This window comes from Pangasianodon hypophthalmus, chromosome 7, assembly GCF_027358585.1.
Source record: "Pangasianodon hypophthalmus isolate fPanHyp1 chromosome 7, fPanHyp1.pri, whole genome shotgun sequence".
Classification (NCBI taxonomy): Eukaryota; Metazoa; Chordata; class Actinopteri; order Siluriformes; family Pangasiidae; genus Pangasianodon; species Pangasianodon hypophthalmus.
The window spans coordinates 14475742-14496784 of NC_069716.1; the positions used below are offsets into that span (position 1 = coordinate 14475742).

At 40.0% G+C, this 21043-nt stretch overlaps 1 protein-coding gene across 1 annotated transcript in view; it reads left to right on the plus strand.

Moving 5' to 3' along the window:
* The first annotated feature begins 2061 nt into the window (after positions 1–2061).
* The window catches only part of bcorl1 (BCL6 corepressor-like 1), a 37413-nt gene continuing 18431 nt past the window's right edge, over positions 2062–21043 (plus strand). Inside the window, 7 exon segments of the mRNA XM_053235516.1 lie at positions 2062–6870; positions 6968–8932; positions 8934–9101; positions 9103–9400; positions 9403–9584; positions 10476–10641; positions 15996–16463. Coding sequence (XP_053091491.1) covers positions 6865–6870; positions 6968–8932; positions 8934–9101; positions 9103–9400; positions 9403–9584; positions 10476–10641; positions 15996–16463 — 3253 coding nt within the window. The 5' untranslated portion in view covers positions 2062–6864.

Below are 21043 nucleotides of genomic sequence, written 5' to 3' on the forward strand. Positions count from 1 at the left end.
ACACTGTTAAAAGTTGTGCTTGTAAAGTCACACTGTGTCTGGCCAGAGCCCAAAAGATGCAGTCTGGGTGAAGATGAAAGGAAAAAAGGATGCATGACCAGGAAGAGTTAGGATGTAACTGGAAGGCTGGCTATATAAAGACAGAATTTATATACTTGATTTATTTATTACACTTGAACAATAAGGGTTGCTTGTTAACTTTTTATGTTTTGAAAACCTTAACTATTTACTCTCTTCAGCAGTTATGATTGCTTTCAGTAAGCATTATATTACTAACGTCATTAGGACATTCAACATTACTTCTTTTCAGTAGATGCTATATAGTTAAATATCAGCTAAATATTTTAGGAAAACAAATAGAAATCACTTAGAAAATATTTTTCCTGTCATAGACACCTCCCAATACACTGTTTTATTTTTCTATTTCATTAGTTACACCAATTAGCTAAACACAGCATGTATGAAGCAAAACACGTTCTTTGTGGTATTGTGGTATATGGTCAACCGCCTCAGCTTTTTCTGAGGTGAAAAAGTGAGAATAGTTGGCACTTATCATAAGAGAGGGACAGAGATGGTACCTGTCGTTGTATTCTTGGGACCCCCAGACTTCGATTATATACGTTTATGGACCATGCCTTTTTTTTTTTTTACTTTTAAAATGGCTAATATTTGTGTTATTAGGTGTCACATTGGGAACAGCTAATAACCATGAAGCAATGATTGTAAGATGATATAAGAATATAGTGTACATCTAATTTAGAGGATAGCTCCTGAAATTATGGGTCACATTTTGTTAAGTCTGTTGAAAGCAGGAGGAAAGAAAGGAGTTGAAGAGGTGCTGGCTGATTCTGTATGTCTGCATGCAAGCTGTGAACTAACGTTAACACTCCAACTCACCACCATTTTCTACACACCACTGACAAACTGTCAACTATGGTGAAGGGATAAACATCTTTAACATGTAGGGTAACCTCTGTATTATTTCATAGAATTGTGCATAACCACAAATCCATGTAGCATTCCTTTTTTTTTTTTCTTCAAACTTTTACAAGGCCTATTTTTATTGTTATTAGAGTAATGTTCAATAATTGTGATGCAGAATTATGGCCCATTTGTGAGGTTCTATTTCTACTTATAGACCAGCTTATAGACCATGGAAAATAAATTTTTTTCCACATAAATTTAGTAACTGCACCTTTAATTCTAAAGGAAATGGCTATTCTAATCATAATATGGTTTACAATCATTTCAGGTGCTTTTTTTATCATTTAGGATAACTGTTAACAATATGAGCTCGTGTCCCTTATAATAATAATAATAACAATAATAATAATAATAAAAACCCATGTTCAGGTATGTAAAAATTAGAAAACTGAATTAATTCTGCCTTTTATGTAATTAGTTGGCATGTTAGACATCATAATGTCAAAAAAACCTTACAATCAGATTCCACAAGTGTTTTTGAAAAGCCTGCTGTAGAATGAGAAGGATTCAGTCCTGAGGATATAACATGCAAATGTCGGTATGGAGGAGTATTTCTGTGTTTCAGGGTGAAACTGGTCGTAAGAAATCGAAGGGCGACGGTTGGTCGTGGTTTTTTGTGAAGGAACAAGTGGAGAAAAGTTGTTTTCTTTAGAGATTTGCTCTGTGCTCCAGTCTATAAAATAATCCAGACAATAGCCTATATATTAAAGGTGTTTATCCCTTCATCGTGCTTGATAGACTGTCGGTTGTGTGTGTGTGGAAATCGGAGGCATGGTGAGCTGGAGTGTGTGTGTGTGTGTGTGTGTGTGTGTGTTGGTTCAGAGCTCGCGACTTCGCGTGCAGAGGTACACAATCAGCCAGCACCTCTTCAACTCTTTTTTTTTTTTTTTCCCGCCCGCTTTCAACAGACTTCCCACAACGTGACCCGCAATTTCAGGAGATATCCTCTACATTATGTGGAGAGTAGAGTCTAATCATATCATCCGCATTGCTTGTGGGACGCGTAGCGTATTCGTAATTAGGCGGCATATTTCCACTTTGTTACTTGGGGAAGGGTTTTTTTTTTTTTTTTTTTTTTTTTTCAGTTTAGCGCACCGTTGCGATCCCCTTTCCCCTTGAGCGGCTGGACTCGAGCGTTGCATGCCGGTACCTGCAGTCCCTGCTCCTCCCTTCTCGGAGCCGGCAGCGCCAGGGTGTGGGGTTTCGAGTACTACAACTCCCATACTAGCGGTCCTTCCATCTCCCCCTCTCTCCCACCAGACCAGAGCCTGTGAGCTACAGCACGGCTTGTCTTGACGAAACCCCCTCCCGCCTCCTCCACCACCACCACCACCTCCTCCTCCTCCTCCACCTCCTCCTCCACCACCACGGACTTTCGGAACCGAAAATCGTCGAGCTCAGTGAATTGCCGCCGACGGGATTAAAATCGTGTGCTCTCGATGCACCCGTAGCTCCGGTGCTGTGGCTCCAGCGGGTTGGTGTTTGTTTGTACTGTTTGACATCGTTATCTGGCTCGCTAATTACCTTTGGGAATTACTGAGTGGACAGAGACATCGGGTCTGGGCTGTGTTTATGTTCTAACACCGCGGATACCGGATTGCTCCGATATGGGACGAATGAAAAACCGTATCGGAGACATTTCTGTGCGATGACACACGGCTTGTCCTTAACATTTGCAAACAGTGTAATAGAGATCGATAGTTGCTCGGAGGAGACTTTGCTGCGCAGGGATCTGAGCGGTGCAGCTTCAATGCTAAGTAAGGATCCGGCTCTTTGCATCGCCCAGCACACTCGGTACTTGTGTGTGACATGTTTCAGCAGCCTACAGAGGGTGAATGTGCAGAGTTCGAGGAGCCAAAGTGCGATGTTTCCTCATGTGGCTGCTTTCAGCTCGCACTGTTGTCTGCCCTGCTCTCTGCCTCGCTCTCTGCCTCGCTCTCCGCGATGAGGAAGGCGTTGTTGTAGTTGGACTACACACTCGTGGTCACCCAGAGATGCGCTCAGGCTTGCTCAGTTTGCACACTATGAGGCTTGTTAGTTTCTGATCGGCAGCACTGCTGTCCATCGCGAGGGACGTGGGCTTAGTTTCGTGCTCGATCGCGGCCACACGAGTGTGTACATCAACAACACTGCTCCTTTTCACTGCATGCGCCAAGTCTCTCTCCGATCCTGCCCGTTCACAAGAACTACATCGCCCTGTGTGTGTGTGTGTGTGTGTGTGTGTGTGTGTGTGTGTGTGTGTGTGTGTGTGTGTGTGTGTGTGTGTGTGTGTGTGTGTGTGTGTGCCTCACCCTTCCATCGCCGGCACTTTCTTTCATTTACTGGCCTCATTTTAAACAGAACATTTCCACCTGAGAATCGGCGGCGTCTTTCTGTATTGTGTGATCGCCTGATTGTTCATCAGCGAGTGCACTAGCCTGAGTTTAAGCAAAGGGGACATTCTTATTCTTAGATTTTTAAAAATCTTTTGCAGTCTGTTATCAGGGGGGAAATCGGCGGTGTCCATACGACACTCGGTTTCAACCCCGCATCCTGTATCGCTGTAGCGTCTCCTTTGTGTGTGTGAGCTGTGGGGCTCTGCGCTGCTCTCCCTCTCTCTCACACACACACACACACACACACATACACACACGCGCGCGCGCACACACACACCGGGAGAGAGTGTGCTCAGGAGCCGAGGTTCGAGTCCTCTGCCCTGCCTTTTCCTGACCATCTCAAACAGCGACCCGAGCATCAGGCTCTCGCTTCACCCCAGCCGACTGCCTCGTGTGTTTAGGCTAGAGCTTAGTTCGGCGTTTCTCCTGTGAGGGGTGTGAGCAGAAGTAACGAGCTCTGGTCACTAGAGCACCGAAACCTGCGACGAGGAGAGCTCGCGTGAGCCGCTAAACTTTCCTCATAAACACTGTGCTGGTGTCCGTTAGCCACACTCGCCTGACCTCTGAGAGGAAGAGTGCGCTGTGCAGATACACAGGCTGTGTGTGTGTGTGTGTGTGAGAGTGTGTGTGTGTGAGCGTGTGTGAGACCCAGAGGCTGTATAGTTCGCGTTTTCACAGGCGTTTTTCTACATAGCAGTAATTTCAGTCATCTCCAGCTGCTTCTGATCAGGTGCACTAGTCATGGGAAATGATGTTGTTGTTGTTGTTGTTGTTCGAGTTACAGTATTTCGGGATGATTTTTTTAGAGAAATTATTTATTGTGCTACTCAAGGACATTATCCACTATTAATACTGATATACTGTAAATAGCACCTCAGATGAACTATACAGTTACTGAGTAAGTCACATTTCCTCCATTCAGCACTCAGGTTTGGATGTCCTGCTATAGGTGCTATATGTGTATTTGTTTGTTTTTTGTTTGTTTTCATGGAAACGCTTCAGTTGTTTATCGGATGAAGCCACGTTTCAGCCTGACATCTTCTTTCTCTAATTATGTAGTGGCTTGTTGTAACAATTACTGGCCTAGCTTTTTGAGGCTATGAGACAAACATCATTCCTCTCACATTTATTGGCAAACTCCACACCCAGCTCATGCTTTCTTATCAAAATAAATCTGATATTCTAATACTCATTATGCTTCACAATACTTGGTATCCTCAGGGGACTTCCCAGGATTCTAACTAAGTATTGTATTAAATTAGCTAGAATTGGCCCCGCTGGATTAAATGGGACATGATAATGCTGGGATGGGACTATACCTGTGCCTAATGTAAATAGTGCTTTTCACAATTTTTTTTAAATTCACATTCTATTGTTTGTGCCACTATCAAGCTTAATCAGGAATATTCACATTAATAGAACCCTGGATCAAATCTTTTATGGGCTTGAGAAGATTTTTCTTAATTTAGCCACTAGATCCTGGGATTTTTCTTGACATTATTTTTAAAAAGTATACCAAATTTGATGAATCAATCATGTAAAATTCATTCATTCATTCATTCATGATACCTTCAGAAATAAACTGCAATATACCAGTAAAACATCTGCAGCTAGCAGCTGTATTTGCAAGACCCACTGTCATGCAAGGCCTAAGCAGTTTTGTTTAAAGCTTGGTCTCCTTTGATCGTGTCCATTCTGAAGGAGTACAGTAAAAGGATCACACTGTCAGGAAAAAATACAGTGAAAGTTGGGTTGATACCAGAGCAGCATAAGATTTCTGAAATGAAAAAAAAAAGACATTACCTTTTTTTTTCTTTTTAACCGATTGTGGGTTTTTCCACCTAGTTTACCTGTTTCTAAATCTTAACACCTTGTAGCTACTCCATGATTTAGATGATTGTACTATAACATCTCTGAGGAATTGTTTATCACTTTCACTGAGAAAATGGTGGGTTCACTGAATCAGGATGCCTCTCCACTCCATTTCCCTCTCTCTCACTGAGCAATCCATCCAGCCAGTGAATACAGGCACTTCCTTCTCTTTGGGTCTAAATATCAGGTTAAGCATATATAGCTCATTTTATCTGTATTTAAGTCTTTAACCGAGCCTCACCCTCAACATTGAAAATCAGATTAGGACTTGCAGTTCAGGTGACCTATCTTGAAACTAATACTTGCTTTTAAGTATATCTCAATATCTCAACAGACATCAGTAGAGATACTCACTTGATTATATGAATATTTGGTTATTATTTTACAAACTGTGTTATATGACACCATCTATGGTAAATATATTTATTTCATCTTAAGTCTCAGTTTAAAGGAAATTGTGACATCTTTTGTAAGGAACCTCTCTAACAGGAAGTTTCCAACTAGCTTCTTAGCCCTGATTCTTAACATTTCATACTAGAGAACAAGCAAGAGCTGAGAAAAAGGTTTATGCAACTCCTGGCCTCAGAGTTATAGTACCCTTGCTTGTAAAGCTTGCTATGGAAAAAGAATTATGCAATGGGTTCTTAAATGCATATTTATGCAATAATGACTGGTTTATGTATTCCTGAATTAAGTGTTTAAACATTAAAAGTTAAACTTGAGCTGATTCCTAATCTATGACATAACTTTTTCTTTTTTTTTTGGCCATTGTTTGGCCCCTCGTTCTCTGAAATCATTAAAGGTTTGGCATTTTGCCTTTCTTAGTTGTATTTTTTAAATTCTCAAATCACTGCCTTCTTTAGTTAGAAATATTCATTTAAATTTTATAGTTTGGTAATGAAACCTTGGTAATGAAAATCATCATCATTTTAAAAGGTTCAACTGAGAAGGCACTGTGGATATAATTTATACTTTTACCAATTAAGTGTTTTTCCTGGCCTCCTGGAAGACACAATTCTTATAGCTGTAAGAGAATATCTGTTCACTGCAATTAAGATACAATAGATTTCAGAGATTTTAATTTTTATGTCTTAGTTTGAGAGATTTTATGTAGCCAAGCTATATTATTTTGTATTATTTTGAAAATGGTAGCATACATGATTTGCAATATTTTTCTACTTAGTGACATAATACATGAAACACTGAATGTGATTACAATGTAAAAGTTTCTAACTGGATAAATTTTGACTTAAATAATTGGGCATTACCAAAATTCCAAATATCAGCAGGTTGTAATATTCCAACACTGAGTTTATATATTTGCTTTCATAAACCTTGTTTAGATTAGAGTACAGACAGATTAAATTTTTTAAATAGTGTGAATTTGGAAGGTTTTAGTTATGCAATGTACTGTGTACCTCACTGTCTCTTATGGGCATGTTTTTGTTCTTTGCTAGTGCTGCATGGACAGGTCTGAATATTTGAATAACTCTAATAATTTAATCATATAAAGTGATTACAGACTTTGACATTTTCCTTGTATCTTTAGCTTTGTGCCATATGTAGAAGAAATTCTTGTAAATGCACATCTGTTGACACTCAAAGGAATGCTGTGTTGAAAAAAAAACCGCCTATGCAGGTGATAATCATATGTGATATTAGAAGAGTGCTTATTTTAATATTTTTTATTTTTACACAGGCTTTGGATTTACCAAACTTTCTTATTATTTGACCAGGTGGATCCCTCACCAATGAATGTAGGGGATGGAGGCACAGTGAGCAAAGAGAGCAGTGCCCTTACACAGCTGTCAGAGAGCATGGTGGGGAATCCACAGCAGACACTGCCTCCTGAACTCAGAGGAGACGTACCTCACGGACAGCAGAACAAGCTGAGGACATCTACAGACTGCAAAATGCCTGGCGTCTGCTCAGATGCCAGCAAGGCTAGCAAGACCAGCAATTCAAACCATTGTCCCGAAGTCCCTCCTTCCCATCTTCGCAACAATGCTGTGTTCAGTACTGATTCTTTTAGCACGCCGTTACCCGATAGGACAGAAGTTCCCAAAGCCCAGGCTGAAGGTGCTGCTGCCTTCCCGACTCAACACTGGCCTTGTGGTAAAAAGGTTGGCTCAGAGGACTTGATGAGCTTGGTTCACAATAGTGTGACCCAAAATAAGAAAGCTCCTCATAGCACTGGGCCTACCCAACCTGTTATCAGCCTTTCTCCGGGATTTCCATGTTCAACCCTCTTTAAACCAGGCCAACCTGTTGCTTTCCTTCCATCTGCAAACTTTGCTTCTTCTCTTTGTAAGATCACCTTGCCCCCAGGATTGGGCCAGATTGCCGCTCTGAGAGAAGCCACAGCTAGTCAGTTTCAAAAGGACTGTCCAGTGCCGTGTTCTGGCTCAAGTACGACTCCAAGGCTCAAAACCTACCCTTATCAGTTTTCTGTGGGTCGAGGCGTTGCTGAGAAGAAACCACCGTCATCAGCATCTAAAGGGCGATGTGAACATGTTTCTAACGCAAAGGGTGGCAAAGGTGTAGGAGAGCACAAATCAACAATTTCCTCTGCTGTTAGCCCAGCTATTGCTCTCCCAGCGCAACAGGCCACACAAGCTTCAGCCCCACTGACTCATTATACTATCTCTCCCACTGCTGCCATCTGCTGTAGCTCAGCGCTGGCCAACATTACCACTCAGAGCAGGCTTCTAAGCCTTGTAGAGAAATGTCCCCCATACAGAGGAAGCGAAAAGACTTCTGTGGCATATTTGAAGCCGAAGACTGTATCTACTGAGGAACACAATACTCTGTGTCCTCCAGAGGCCAGAGATGTACCTCTTGACTTATCTTCAAAATCCAAGCGCCAAAAAAGCATTAAGGATGCTCAAAACAGCCCGACTGCCACAACTGAGCAATGCTTGTTTGAGCCTCATCAAAAGAATTCCCATGCCCCCAAAAGGCCTCAGACTTCCACTTTTGGTTCTGCCTCTACTTATGCCATTCTACCAGACACCCAGCGAAATGGCTCAGCCCAGAGATCCACCTCGAAACTCAGCAATCACAATTTGGAACCAAGTGCGTCATGGGGCAAAGGCTCATCTCAAGGTTCCTTAAACAACCTCCCAGGAACATATGTAGGGGTAGCAAGCCCTATACTAGCCTCTACCTTGCGCAGCAAGGATGGGAAAAGTGCTGCATTTGTTGAAGACGTTCAGATATTTGCCAAGCAAGAGACCATTTCGATTATTGATCAAGGTGAACAGTTGGCCTCCAGAGGCAAGAAGACACCTTTCGCGGTTAAAGGTGATAGGCAAAATAAAGGTGGTAAGCAATCTGGTAGTACTTCTGCTAGTACTACCTCTCCTGGAATGCAAGAGCTTTCATCCAAGCCACTGTTTACTTCTACAAACTCGCAATCCCCTAGGACTTCAGGTGGAAAAGCAGGGATTCCATATACACCCCCAGGTAAACCATTGTGGCACCAACCACTTTTCCAGGGGATGTCTTTGCAGAAGCGACCGGCTCAGAGCCAAGCCCAATCTAAGGTCAAAGGCAACCTGAGTTGTGATGGCCCCTTGTTTCATAAATGTGAACTAAGCCCCACTAATGTAAAGGAGGAAAAATGGGAGAAAACCCATTCCCCTCTATCCAACCTGGAGTCGATAGTAAAGCAGAAAGCTCTTGAGACCACTGCACTGACTGGGTGAAAACTACTGTAATCTGTCAAATGTGGGATCCAGGAAGCCTGAGGGTGGTCAACTTGATCAGCAGGTCTCAGAACCCTCCAGTGCAGCAAACGTAGCCACTGGCTTTCCACCCTGCGGAACTTCAGAGCTGCAGGACTCTAAGACAGGTAGCAGTTCCCCCGTTTACAGATGCAACAGTGGACAACAGGCAGGAGGCCACAACTGTTTTTGTGCCCAAAGAGAAGTGCCATGACAAACAGGCAAAGCAATTAGAAAATTTCACAGGCCAAAAGTCAGAGCCCAGCACGCCTAAGAAAAGATGTGCATCTAGTATTAAATCTGGCAAGAAGGACAGCATGCTGGCTCCAGATCCAGAGGAGAAATCAAGAGAAGACCCTGCAGTACAAAGAGAACTCGCTTCTAATTCAAAGCTGGAGAGCATATCCATCCCTCAGCACCAGACTACAGCAGAGGCAGAAGGAGAGAAAAAATGAATGGTGGTAAAAAAGATAATGTTTCCAAAGGAAAAGTATCTGTCACCAAACAGAAGAAACCAAGGAAGAAGGAGAAGACCTCTCCTGAAACATTAAAAAAGACTGCAACACTGAAGAAAAAACCTCGGATGAAGGAAAGTGCTACGGTAGTTCAAGCCCCTGTCTCTAAAAAAGTAAGATATATTTATATAAGTAAGCTAGATGTTACATTGTAGACATGGTTTTCATTTGGTTTCTTAAACGAAAGCAAAACACATTAAATATGTTTATATTGGAATATTTGTGATGTGTTTAGAAATTCTGGTGCTAATTTGTTGGGTAGTGTTATTTTTCATCATTCATTATTTTCTGTGCAGTTACAATGTTGTGTAATAGGAGAAAAATTTTCAAGGATCTCAGACATAAGGAATCATGGTCAGATTTTGCTATTAGCTCTGGGGGAAAAAAGAGCAAGAGCTTCTCTTCTCGCCATTTTCCAGTGACATTCAATGTCATATTAATGAGAAGTAGAAGTAGTGGAGATAGCAAACTCAAAGTTCTGGAATAAAATGCAGATATAGTTGTGTATAGATGCAGTTGTGCTGAGTTACTACAGAGACTCGGTTCGGCTAATTAGCAGTCTAAGAGATGACAAGCTTGATGGTGTTGACAGCGGTATTAGCATGTAAGTTGAAGCTTTCGAAGCTTATTTGTTTGAGCATAATATACAGATGAGAAGCTGAGAGAGCCGGACGGACTAAATAACTAAAGCACTGCTGCATCAGTCTCTTAGAGGTGCAGCAAGGGCTAAATCCCACTGGCACCACTATCAGTGGGCAGTTGAAAGGCATTGTGTTTAATGTAAGAAACCATTAACCAAAGTGAAAATAGACCAACTTGTTGAAAGTAGTAGTTCATGTCAAAAAAGTCAACTCAGAATTTGGGGGGGGGGAGTCTTTCAGGGTGGATCTTTTCCTTTAACTACATAATAACAGATATTTAACTAACATTAACAGTGCTTTTCATTAAGCCATCTTGTAACAGAGGAGAGAAGATAGCATTTTGCCATGTTTGTTTTGCAACAGAAGAAGGGTACATCATCTACTGCAGAGAAGAGCCCGCTGAAGGAGAGCCCGCTGAAGGAGAGCCCGCTGAAGGAGAGCACATGTCCAATCCCTGAAAGTGGGGCTAAGATTCACAAAGGAAAGAGTACTCCGGTTAAAACGGAGCAACCTGCCTGCAGCAAACCCGGTAACGAATCTGTTCAGACACTTTTGTTTTTGTTATTTAATATACTTCCATTGTACATATCCACTTCTAATTTACAAACATAATGTCTTTTGTCTTTGCACTTATAAATATGAACAAAAAAGCTTAAAGAACGATAGTAGGTTTAAGAAACAAAATTGACTGGGGGAAAAGTATTTGGACACGCGCACACACACACACACACACACACACACACACACACACACACACATATATATATATATATATCAAAAGATGAATGTGAGATGAGACAATAGATGAGAATTTCAGCTTTCATATGCTTATATTTACATCTAGATGTGTTGAACAACTTAGAACAGTATACACCACCAAATTTTAAGTGAGCAAAAGTATCGGAACAGATAGTCTTAAAGTAAACAGTGACTTAATATTTGGTCGCATATTTCTTGCTTGCAATAACTGCATCAAGCTGGTGACCCGCTGACATCACCAAACTGTTGCATTCTTCTTTTCTTCTATATATTCCAATCTGATGATGTTTTTCCAGGCTTGTACCACAGCTTCTTTCAGTTGTTTGTTTTGGGGGGTTGGGGGGTTTCTCCATTCAGTCTCCTCTTCAGGAGGTGAAATGCATGCTCAATTGGGTTAAGGTCTGGTGATTGACTTGTCCAGTCTTAAGCCTACTGCTTTTTTCTCCTGATGGTAATTTTTTGTGTTTGCAGTGTGTTTTGGATCATTGTCTTGCTGAATGATAAAGTTCCTCCCAATTAGATTGGATGCATTTCTCTGTAAATTGGCAGACAGAATGTTTCTGTAGAATTCTGAATTCATTCTCTTGCCACCATCATGAGTTACATCATCAGTAAAGATTAGTGAGCCCACTCCAGAAGCACCCATGAAAGCCCAAGCCATGACACTACCTCCATCGTGCTTCACCAATGAGTATGTTTTGGATCATGAGCAGATCCTTTCTTTCTCCACACTTTGGTAGAGGTTAATCTTGGTTACAGAACTTTTGTGGCTTATCTCTGTACTTCTTTGCAAATTCCAATCTGGCTTTTTGATTCTTGCTGCTGATGAGTGGTTTGCATCTTGTGGTATGGCCTCTATATTTCTAAGTTCTAACTCTTCTTCTTTGAACAATGGTTTGTGATACCTTTACCTCTGCTTTGTGGATGCTGGTGATGTCACTGACTGTATTTGGATTTTTCTTCACAGTTCTCATAATGTGTCTGTCATGACCTGCTGTTGTTTTTCTTGGCCGACCTGTTTCATGTCTGGTTGTTAGTACACTAGTGGTTTCTTTCTTTTTCAGGACATTCAAAATTGTTTTATTGGCTATGCCCAATGCTTATGCAGTGGCTCTGATCGATGAAGACTGCATTTGATATCTTTTTTAACAACAAATGGAGTCTTCACAGGTGAAACCCAGGGCTGGAACCAAGAGTAGACATTCAGAGCTATTAATTGTTTGAACAATCAATCTAACAGGTCACACCTGGGCAACAAGAAACACCTGTCAGTCACATGTTCCGATATTTTTGATCACTTGTAGAATGGGTGGGTTCAATCAAATGGTGCATTTAACATGTCTAGATGTAAATATCAGGGAATGAAAGCTGAGATTCGGATCTATCATCTCATATTCATCTTTTAATCTCAAATCCAAATTTATAGCAAAAACAAAAAAAATTGGCCTGGCTGTTCCAATGCTTTTGGAGCGGACTGCATGTAAAGGTTACATAAAAATAAATCAAGTACTAGATATAAATGCTGTAAAAAATGTTCTTGTGCAAATTGTACCTGGTGTCATTATGAGAGATGTTGCCATTGAATATTTCACACAACAACTAGCAGCTGGGTGAAGGTGAAGAAGCTTCTTACAGTTCTCAGGGACAACATTATTAAACAGCATTTGATGTAGCAAAGACATCCCTGCCAGTACAATTGATTTGATAATATGATATGATAATATGCAGGTAGAACCACAACTAATCATCCCTGGACAGGTCTGCAATGCAAGATTTCACAACTTGCTCTCAGACTAATGATAAGGAAGGTAAGAGAGAAGCCAGTATTTACTCTAAAAGAGTTGCAGGACAATCTGAAAGCAGCAGGAAAAGCAGTTACGCAGAGAACAATAAGCAATGAACTGCACAACAATCATCTCCATTTCTACACCCCATGCAAAACTCCTCTGCTATAAAAGAAGCACAGAGATGCACTTAGACAAGCATTTAAACAAATTGGAACTCTTTTGGAACAGTATACTCTGGTCAGGCCAAACAAAAATAGAACTCCTTGGCGATAATTCAGCTTGTCATTTTTGGAGAAAGAAGGATTGCACATATCTTGCATCTATGCCAATAAAAATATATTTTATTTAACAATATAACATCACCTAAAAAGGCCAAAATCTGCAGCCAAATTATCAAAAAGGTGAATTAGTTGTGAGTTAAGTGAGGGGAAAAGAATTTGACATGAAAATGGAGAAAATATACTGTACTGTGCATAAGTCTTAAAAAATGCTGTAAAGCAATGATGTCTTCAAAAGTAATTAAATTAAAAGTTTCTACATATAAAATATTATAAGGAACAGTAAACAGTAGTAAGCTAAACAGTCAATATTTGGTGTGACAACCCTTTACTTTAAAAAAAAAAAAAAAAAAGATTGTAGTCTCAAGTACAATTTGTGCAGTTTTATAAGGAAATTGGCTAGCAAGTTTTACTGAGCATTTTGGAGAATCTGCCACAATTTTTCTGGAAACTTTTTTGACTGTCGCACTTGCTTCTTTTTTTTTTTGCATGCAAAACCCAGCAGCCTTCATTATGTTTTTTTTTTTTTTTTTTTTTTTGTTTGTTTTTGTTTTTTTTTTTGTCTGAAAAGTGGTCTGTTACATGATATGTTATTTTCTTTATTGATATATAAACATTTTTCTGTTTGGTAACTAGACTTTTGCGCAGTACTGTATATCTACTGTACCTATCAGATCATGAACAGCAAGCACATCACACAGGGAATCCTCTATGATTATTATTATTATTTTTTAAGTGACTTGGCCAGAAATCCCTTGCGCACTTACAGCACTTACAGTATACGGCACATTACAGCTTAAGACATACCAAATCAGTCACTTATAAAATCAGGCACTAATAAAGTGTTGCACTAAAAGAAGATGATGTATCACACAGAACCAATTTATGCTGAGCCAGTGCAGACCGTCCTCCTTTTATTTAGTGCCTTTTCTTCTTAATTGAATGACTTGTCTGATTTGTCGTAATTTATGGATTTGTGTTGACTTGCTTTCATTTTTTTCATATTTAATATTTCATTAATTAATTTGAAATGACTGGGTTTCACAAAATTGTCATTAAATTTGTGTATGTAATTGAAATAGCTACACAAGCTATTTAAACTTTACAGCAAAATTTGTGATTAAAAAATAATCATTTATATGAACTGAAACTGCTCAATTAATTTATCTTCATATGCGTAAATTTACACACACCCATGAGCACGAGAAGAATATAAATGTTTTTCCAAACTTTTTTTTGGATTTACCCCAATGCTAAATTTCTTGTGTAAATGCTCCAATAAATGATTTACCAATAAATTCGTTCGTATCCAGCTTGACAAATGAGGCCCATTATAGGGCCTTTCGCACTGCGGGTACCTTTTCATAGTACCTGAACTAATTGTGGAACTACCCACTTTTTGGCGTTTTCGCACCTCCGGAACTGGGTGCGATTTTTGTACCGTGCTACCTTTTTCGAGAACCAAATTAGCTCTAACCAGCACAACTGGCACTATCCCTGACGTAAGTAGACATTGATTGGCCAAACGCGTACGAAAACACCCTCAACCGCCATGTAAACATACTGTTCTTTCAATCGCTTTACATATACGTCGTACATGTCCATTATTGTGAAATCCACGAGACACAACAAAAACACAGCTCCGATCACAGTGTCCTCCATCCTCTGGTTGTTTGCGGTGTTCTTCTTTGTTTTCGTTGTTGAACGCCGCTCACAAATGACGTCGCTGTCGACCGGCTTACGTCACTTCCTAGTGCCCACTGTCGGTGCGAATGCAACCCTTTAAACGGTACTGGGAAATAGTTCGCGCAAAATCGCCCAGTACTTTAGTACTGTAAATTTAGTTCTGGAACTAAAGCGGTGCGAAAGGCCCTTATGTGTCTAAGTTTGAAGTGGATATAGGCACTGGAACACAGGCAATTGTTTTAAGACTATAAAGGAAACCCAGCTTCCCCTTAAGTTTCATTAAAATGCGGTAATGAAATGTTTACCAGTGTCTACATTATTCATCAATCTCGGTGTAATTCAATATTTTAGCAAATCAAAGGATCTAATATCTCACTGCAATATCGTACTGTTCGTTCATAAAACTATTTTCGGCAGATAGTGCAGCCGGCATGAAAATCTCCTTAAAAGCCCCTGACACAGCGCTAATAAACACACAGTGGAGCCTTGTCCATCTCTTAGTGTTTATTACATGTTTGTGTACGTAGTGTTTTAATAGGCCGAAAGATTAACGCTTATTAGACATCAGGCTTTTAACACATTGTTTTGAGTGGGCAGGTGTGTTTTGCACAGGAAAAAAAAAAACATCTCAACATGTCCCGCCTCTGGGCACATGGCTTCTCCTTATGATAACTCGTAGATCTCTCAAAGGGGTGGAGCCTCGTAACCAACTGCTAATGACCGAAACGAGAATGAACATGACTGACATCTCAAACTTAAACATATCAGCACCAGCTGGAATTGCTTGGAGCATGCAGTAGTGGTGTAATTTGTAAATATTGTAACTGTATATACGGTAAGTATAAAGTCCTGTTTGATTATTTGCTTCATTTCTGAAATTTGTTGTTTATAAGTCTAGCTAGCTAGCTGTCACTTCCTTCTTCATCTAGAAGCTTAGCTGCTTTTTGATAGACTCTGTTGTTGACCTGAATTTAGAAAGATCTTTTGATGCTCATACTTCAGAGAGACTGAAAATTAAACAAGAAGGCAGAACAATGCCCAGGATTTTAATTCAAACGTCAGGGAGCAAAAATGGTCCTCTTAACTGTCTTGGTACAGTAAAATTGATTTGGCTGTGTTTAGTATTAGTCTTAGTATTAGTGGAGCATCCACCACCAAAGTGTGTGTGTATATGTGCGTATAGTATGTAGTATATAAACCCCCAGATGCCACTGGAAATATACTAAATAACAAAAACAAAAGTGTCTGAATACTTATTTCCCCTCACTATATACCTAACTAATAATTTCATTTGAACTCATTAGATTGAATTTCTTTCAACTCTTTTTCCTGGGGAGGCATTATTGAATGTCTGTCCTTGGTGGTTTCTCTAGATTTTGAAAACAACCCAGCCAGAAGTGTGCAGGTAGACACTGCCTCCCTCACCAAGACTGATCAGCCCAGTAAGGAATCTAACTTGCAGCAAGTGTCCTCTCCAAGGCCAAAACGAGGGCGCCGACGCACTGACGATGCTTTGCTGCGAGACTGGAGCTTTGCTTCTCCTCCTACTCCTCCTCCTCCTCCTCCCCCAGAATCCCCTTCTTCCACACTTTTGCCAAGTCCTGTTTTCCCACTCAGGCGACCTCGGGGCAGGCCTCGTCTCAATCCTCTGCCTGAAGGTGGGGACACAGACAATATTAGACCTGCTCAGGTGGCAGAGGGAGGAGACCTGGCCTCTGCAAAAAAGAGAAAGCGATGCAGGAACCGCAAGTACCAGAATGGGGAGTACATTACAGATAAGGAAAAGGAAGCCAACAGGGAAAATGAGGAGAAGTTTGGGGATGGAGAGAATGAAGAAACGGGTAAGTACAAATATGTTGTTTTAGAAGACCTGGGGTTTTGGGTATATAAACATTGTGTACAGGCAAAAAGGTTTTTGACACTAGCATTCATGCACACATGGGATGTGCCTTCCTGTTTTTTAATCTATTTGCCGGGAGAATCTTGCTGCTTTTTTCATCACTAGGAAATTCTGCAATTTTTAAATATTCTTTGTCAGTTGCTCTATTTTTTTTTTGAAAGAATGTTTTTGTTTAAAGACAGCAAATGGTGACTGTTCTTACCAAGTCTGCTCCTCAATATTTTGGCATAGCCAACCTTGGTCTTCTTCAGGTGTTGAGTGCAAGATGTTTAGCTATTCTTCCATCATTAGTTTTACTTCCGAGTAGCTATACTGTCAGAGAAGTGCATCAGAAGTGCGCATCCAGACATTAGAGAGAACTAGTGATAGTGGGAGGAGTATAGATTCAGTATGGGAAGTTTAGGTGCCTTAGGCAGAGATAATGAGCCCCCATCTCTGGCATTAGAGCTCTCAGATTAGATCAAATGGGTGACAAATCTGTATATGGTATATGGTATAGCTACAAAGCAAACAAAGGCTGACACTAAGACTCACCCATAGGCGCACCATTCCATTCCGATTTGTCTGTCCAACAGGTTTGCCTCGCTCGGTAAAGCACCCGCTGAAAAGCCTTTAGAAAGTGCTCTGGTTGTAAGAGACTCTATTCTATGCCAAATTAGCTAGGCCTTTAGGAGCACCAGTAGTTATAAGTATATATACCTGCAGCCAGGGCCCCAGAAATTGCAGGGAATCTTAGGGTCTTAAGCAAGTGCAGGTTAGTTATCCTTAGTTGGGTGCTAATGATATGCAGATATGTGTAAATTAGCAATGTCTGATGCATAGTATGCTCTTGGCATATTCCAATGTTGTGTGGTAACTTGTAGCAGGTTATGATCGCTGTACTGCTGAATGTGCAAATGGTGCTCTGAATGCAATGGGTGCTTTATAGATAATTAGAATACTTTTGAGGGCAAGTCTGACTGGATGGTATCCATTCCACTTGGGAAGGTGCTGCTGTCATTTCTTGTAACATAACTTATAACATTATTTTTTTCAGTCTTATAACAGGCCTAGTCAATCTGTGACAATACTGAGCCAGTCCCAACCAGCAGACAAAAAGGCTAAACTGACTATCTGCCTTGAGGCGTCATTCAAGTTCCACCATATTGAGACTGCGCCTGTTCCCTAAGCTCAATATAAATAAAAATGCAGAACATCTAAATTTAGATCATATCAAATGCACAACCAGCAGCTTTGATCTGAAGCTAGGACTGGTAATTATTAGATCCCTTACATGGAAAGTAGGCCTGCAACAACTAATTGACAAAATTGATAATAATCCATAATAAAAAATAGTTGGCAGCAAATTTCATTAGCAATTAGTTGGACTGTGTTATGAAGCACACTGTGGCATGCAACTTCACTTCATTTAGACTAAAAAAAAAAGCATTCGATGTAAATGGCAGTGCATGTTACTACAGAAAAAAACTACTATAAAATATGGATACGCTTTGCATTAATCTACTATCTAATCTTGTTGGCCTCATGACATAACGTGTTTTTGTGTGAGTAATATTTCTAATCATTCGTTTGTGAGAATGTGAGAAGCATTGGAAGCACACTGTATCTGCTTGAACCATGCTTATTAACCACTGTGTATTGACTGTTTATGTACTAGCTTATACAGTTTTCTAGCTGTATCGCACATTTGTATCGTATTTATCTATCTTTCCTGCCCTATCAGAAAATGTTATCTCATGCTATTTTGCCTCAATAGTCAGTTATTTGTATAACTCGATGTTTTGAAAATGAATATGGTCTCGAATGAATAGTCTATGAGACCAGTGTTTTCTCATTTCAAAAATCCTGAAGCATGTGCATTATGCAGTGTTGAGCAGTGAGTAACAAAGTTATTTGAATCAGTTAGCTTGTAAGTAGTAAAAATATTTAGCGTTGACAAACACTAATTTAAAATTTTTTCTTAGCATTTTTCCTTTCTGTATTTTTAATATATCTTCTGTCAAGTCATTCAATCATTCTTGCTTTCGGTTCACATCAGAGTCTCTACCAAAAAGAGTCAATTCACTGTTTCCAGGCATTGAAACCTGAGAGTTAACCCCAAAGCTTTGGAGTCGATTCCACACACTGAAGATGATTCGCCTTGCACACACACACCCACACACACAGCAAGTAAAATTAATCTGGCATCAGAGTGTGTCAGTTAGTGAGACAGGCAACGGAAATTTATTTCGCATTTATTCTGAATTTGTCTAGCCAGAATTGGGCAAATCAGGGCTTGAAATGCAGATAAGACATATAATTGCAAAAATAGTCTGCAGAATCAGTAAAAGGGTAACCTTAGATTAGTTTGGGGGTCTCATTTGATTGACAAAAGCACTTTGCAATTTTGTTATGCTGTGATAGTCTGCTAAATGTCAGTAATGCTGTATTGAAATTAGTGACTTATTTAACTAAGAGTTCTGTAGGAGTTATATATATATATATTCAATATACTCTGAAAATAAGCCAACTAATTGTTTAATCTGAAAAATAATTGATTAATTTGTAGTTGCAGCCCTAATCTTAAGTGCTTATAGTAAAGGAAACTCTAACTGATCAGGCATTTAATGTACTTTGTTTACTAGAGACTTGCCCTAGACCAAATGAGTATGTAGCCTAAATTAGGCTATATTAGACTCAGTAGGGATCACTCAGAATATAATAAGATCCACTCATTAAGGCACATTCTTGATATAATGCTGATAGTTGACATAAATATAGAAAATAATCACAGTACCCCAGTCTGAAAGATCACTGCCTCATACATTTAAAATGTATCTTGGTCATAATATATGGAATTTGCCTTGCTACTGGATCAAAAGTACAATCATGTTCAGAAACCAGTCAACTACCCAGATTTATTGATTGTTCCAAAAGAACTTAATGAAGTGACCGATTGCTTAGAGTCGAAGTTGCCCCATTTAGAAGATAAATGGCATCTGACTACCCCTTTATCTCCAGTATCCTAAAAAAAAAAAGGTTGTAACTCAGCAGCTAAGCTCATGCATGGAAAGGTATAACATGCATGAAATCTTTCAGTCAGTTTTAGGCCTCATCACAGCACTGAGCAAGCGCTGGTTAAAATAGTAAATGACCTGCTACTAGCCTCTGATCAAGGTTGTGTCTCTTTATGTTGCTTGATCTCAATGCAGCTTTTAATACCATTGATCACAATATTCTACAGGGCCTGGGCAAACAAATTGACAGAACCATGAATTCTGCTCAGAAAATCCTGAATGAGATTAAAATTAAGCTTTTGGAGTGGCCTAGTCAAAGTCCTGACTTAAAATCCATTGAGATGCTGTGAGATACCAGCTACTGTGATGAGAAACAGGATTAGCCAGTTGCATTTTTCTGTTTTTGTTTGAAAGCTACTAGCCAGATAGCTACTCTATAAACACAGAGATATTGAGGTGAGAGCCGATGAAGTAGCTTACTGGAGTCTACTGCAAAAGAACTGATCATGGTTTATAATATAGGCTGTAATATTCCACTATTACTGACATGTTATTTTAATCATTTTCAGTGAAATTGCTGTACAGATATTTTATGGCAATGATATTAATATGGAAAGATTGTTTGATGGTAGATTGTGCCATAAAACAATCTTTCCATATTAGTGTCATTGCCATACTGTACATATTGCTGTCTGACCACCTGAAATGCACAAGTGTGTCACACTTACCGGTTTACTTGTACATATCAGGAAAACAATCATGATTTTATTAGGCAGATTCCTTTCTAGAACCAGAAATTTGACCAAATTAGTGTAGTGTGAAAAAATACTATTTTTTTCACACTACACTGGCTGAACTGACTGAACTTTGGGTCTGTTATGATCGGTCATGTCTGCTTCAATCAAAAGGTGCAGGTTCTTTATCAGAGAATAAATAAAACCACAGCTGGGCCAGAGATTTTTCCTACAAAGTCCCCATTCAGAATAGCATTCAAGGACTCAGAGACAGAGACTGAATCTTTAAGCATAGGTTGAAAACCTGTTTTTAATCAGCCATTTTGATAAATAACTTTCTCTTAGGTAAAGGTGCAGATCTGTGGGAGTTTGTGGACAAGATGTTTTAATGTTTACCCCTGGTGATCACTCAGGTTTGTTGATGGTGAAGTGGTGGGACACTTTATGTCCCAAGTTGCCCTAATGCCTGTGTTACTTTCTGGCTTTCTCTTTTAAAGATCCTGGCATAGCCAGACCAGCTAGAGTCCCCACTTGCCCTCTGATCACAGTGGATGCCCTTTAAAACCACTATAGAATAAGAGCAAACCTAATAATCTGCCCTCTCTGTCTAGCTATACATGCACGTTCCTGGCTGATGCCACATCCTGACACACTTCTACTGCTGTGGCTTTTCTTGCCTAATTCATCCTGATTCTCTACTTCTGCTTGGAGCTTCTGCACTTGTGACTCACTTTCTGCTGCTATGGATGGTCCCACATGGACCCTAAAGATTTGCACTTCCCAAAAACAGT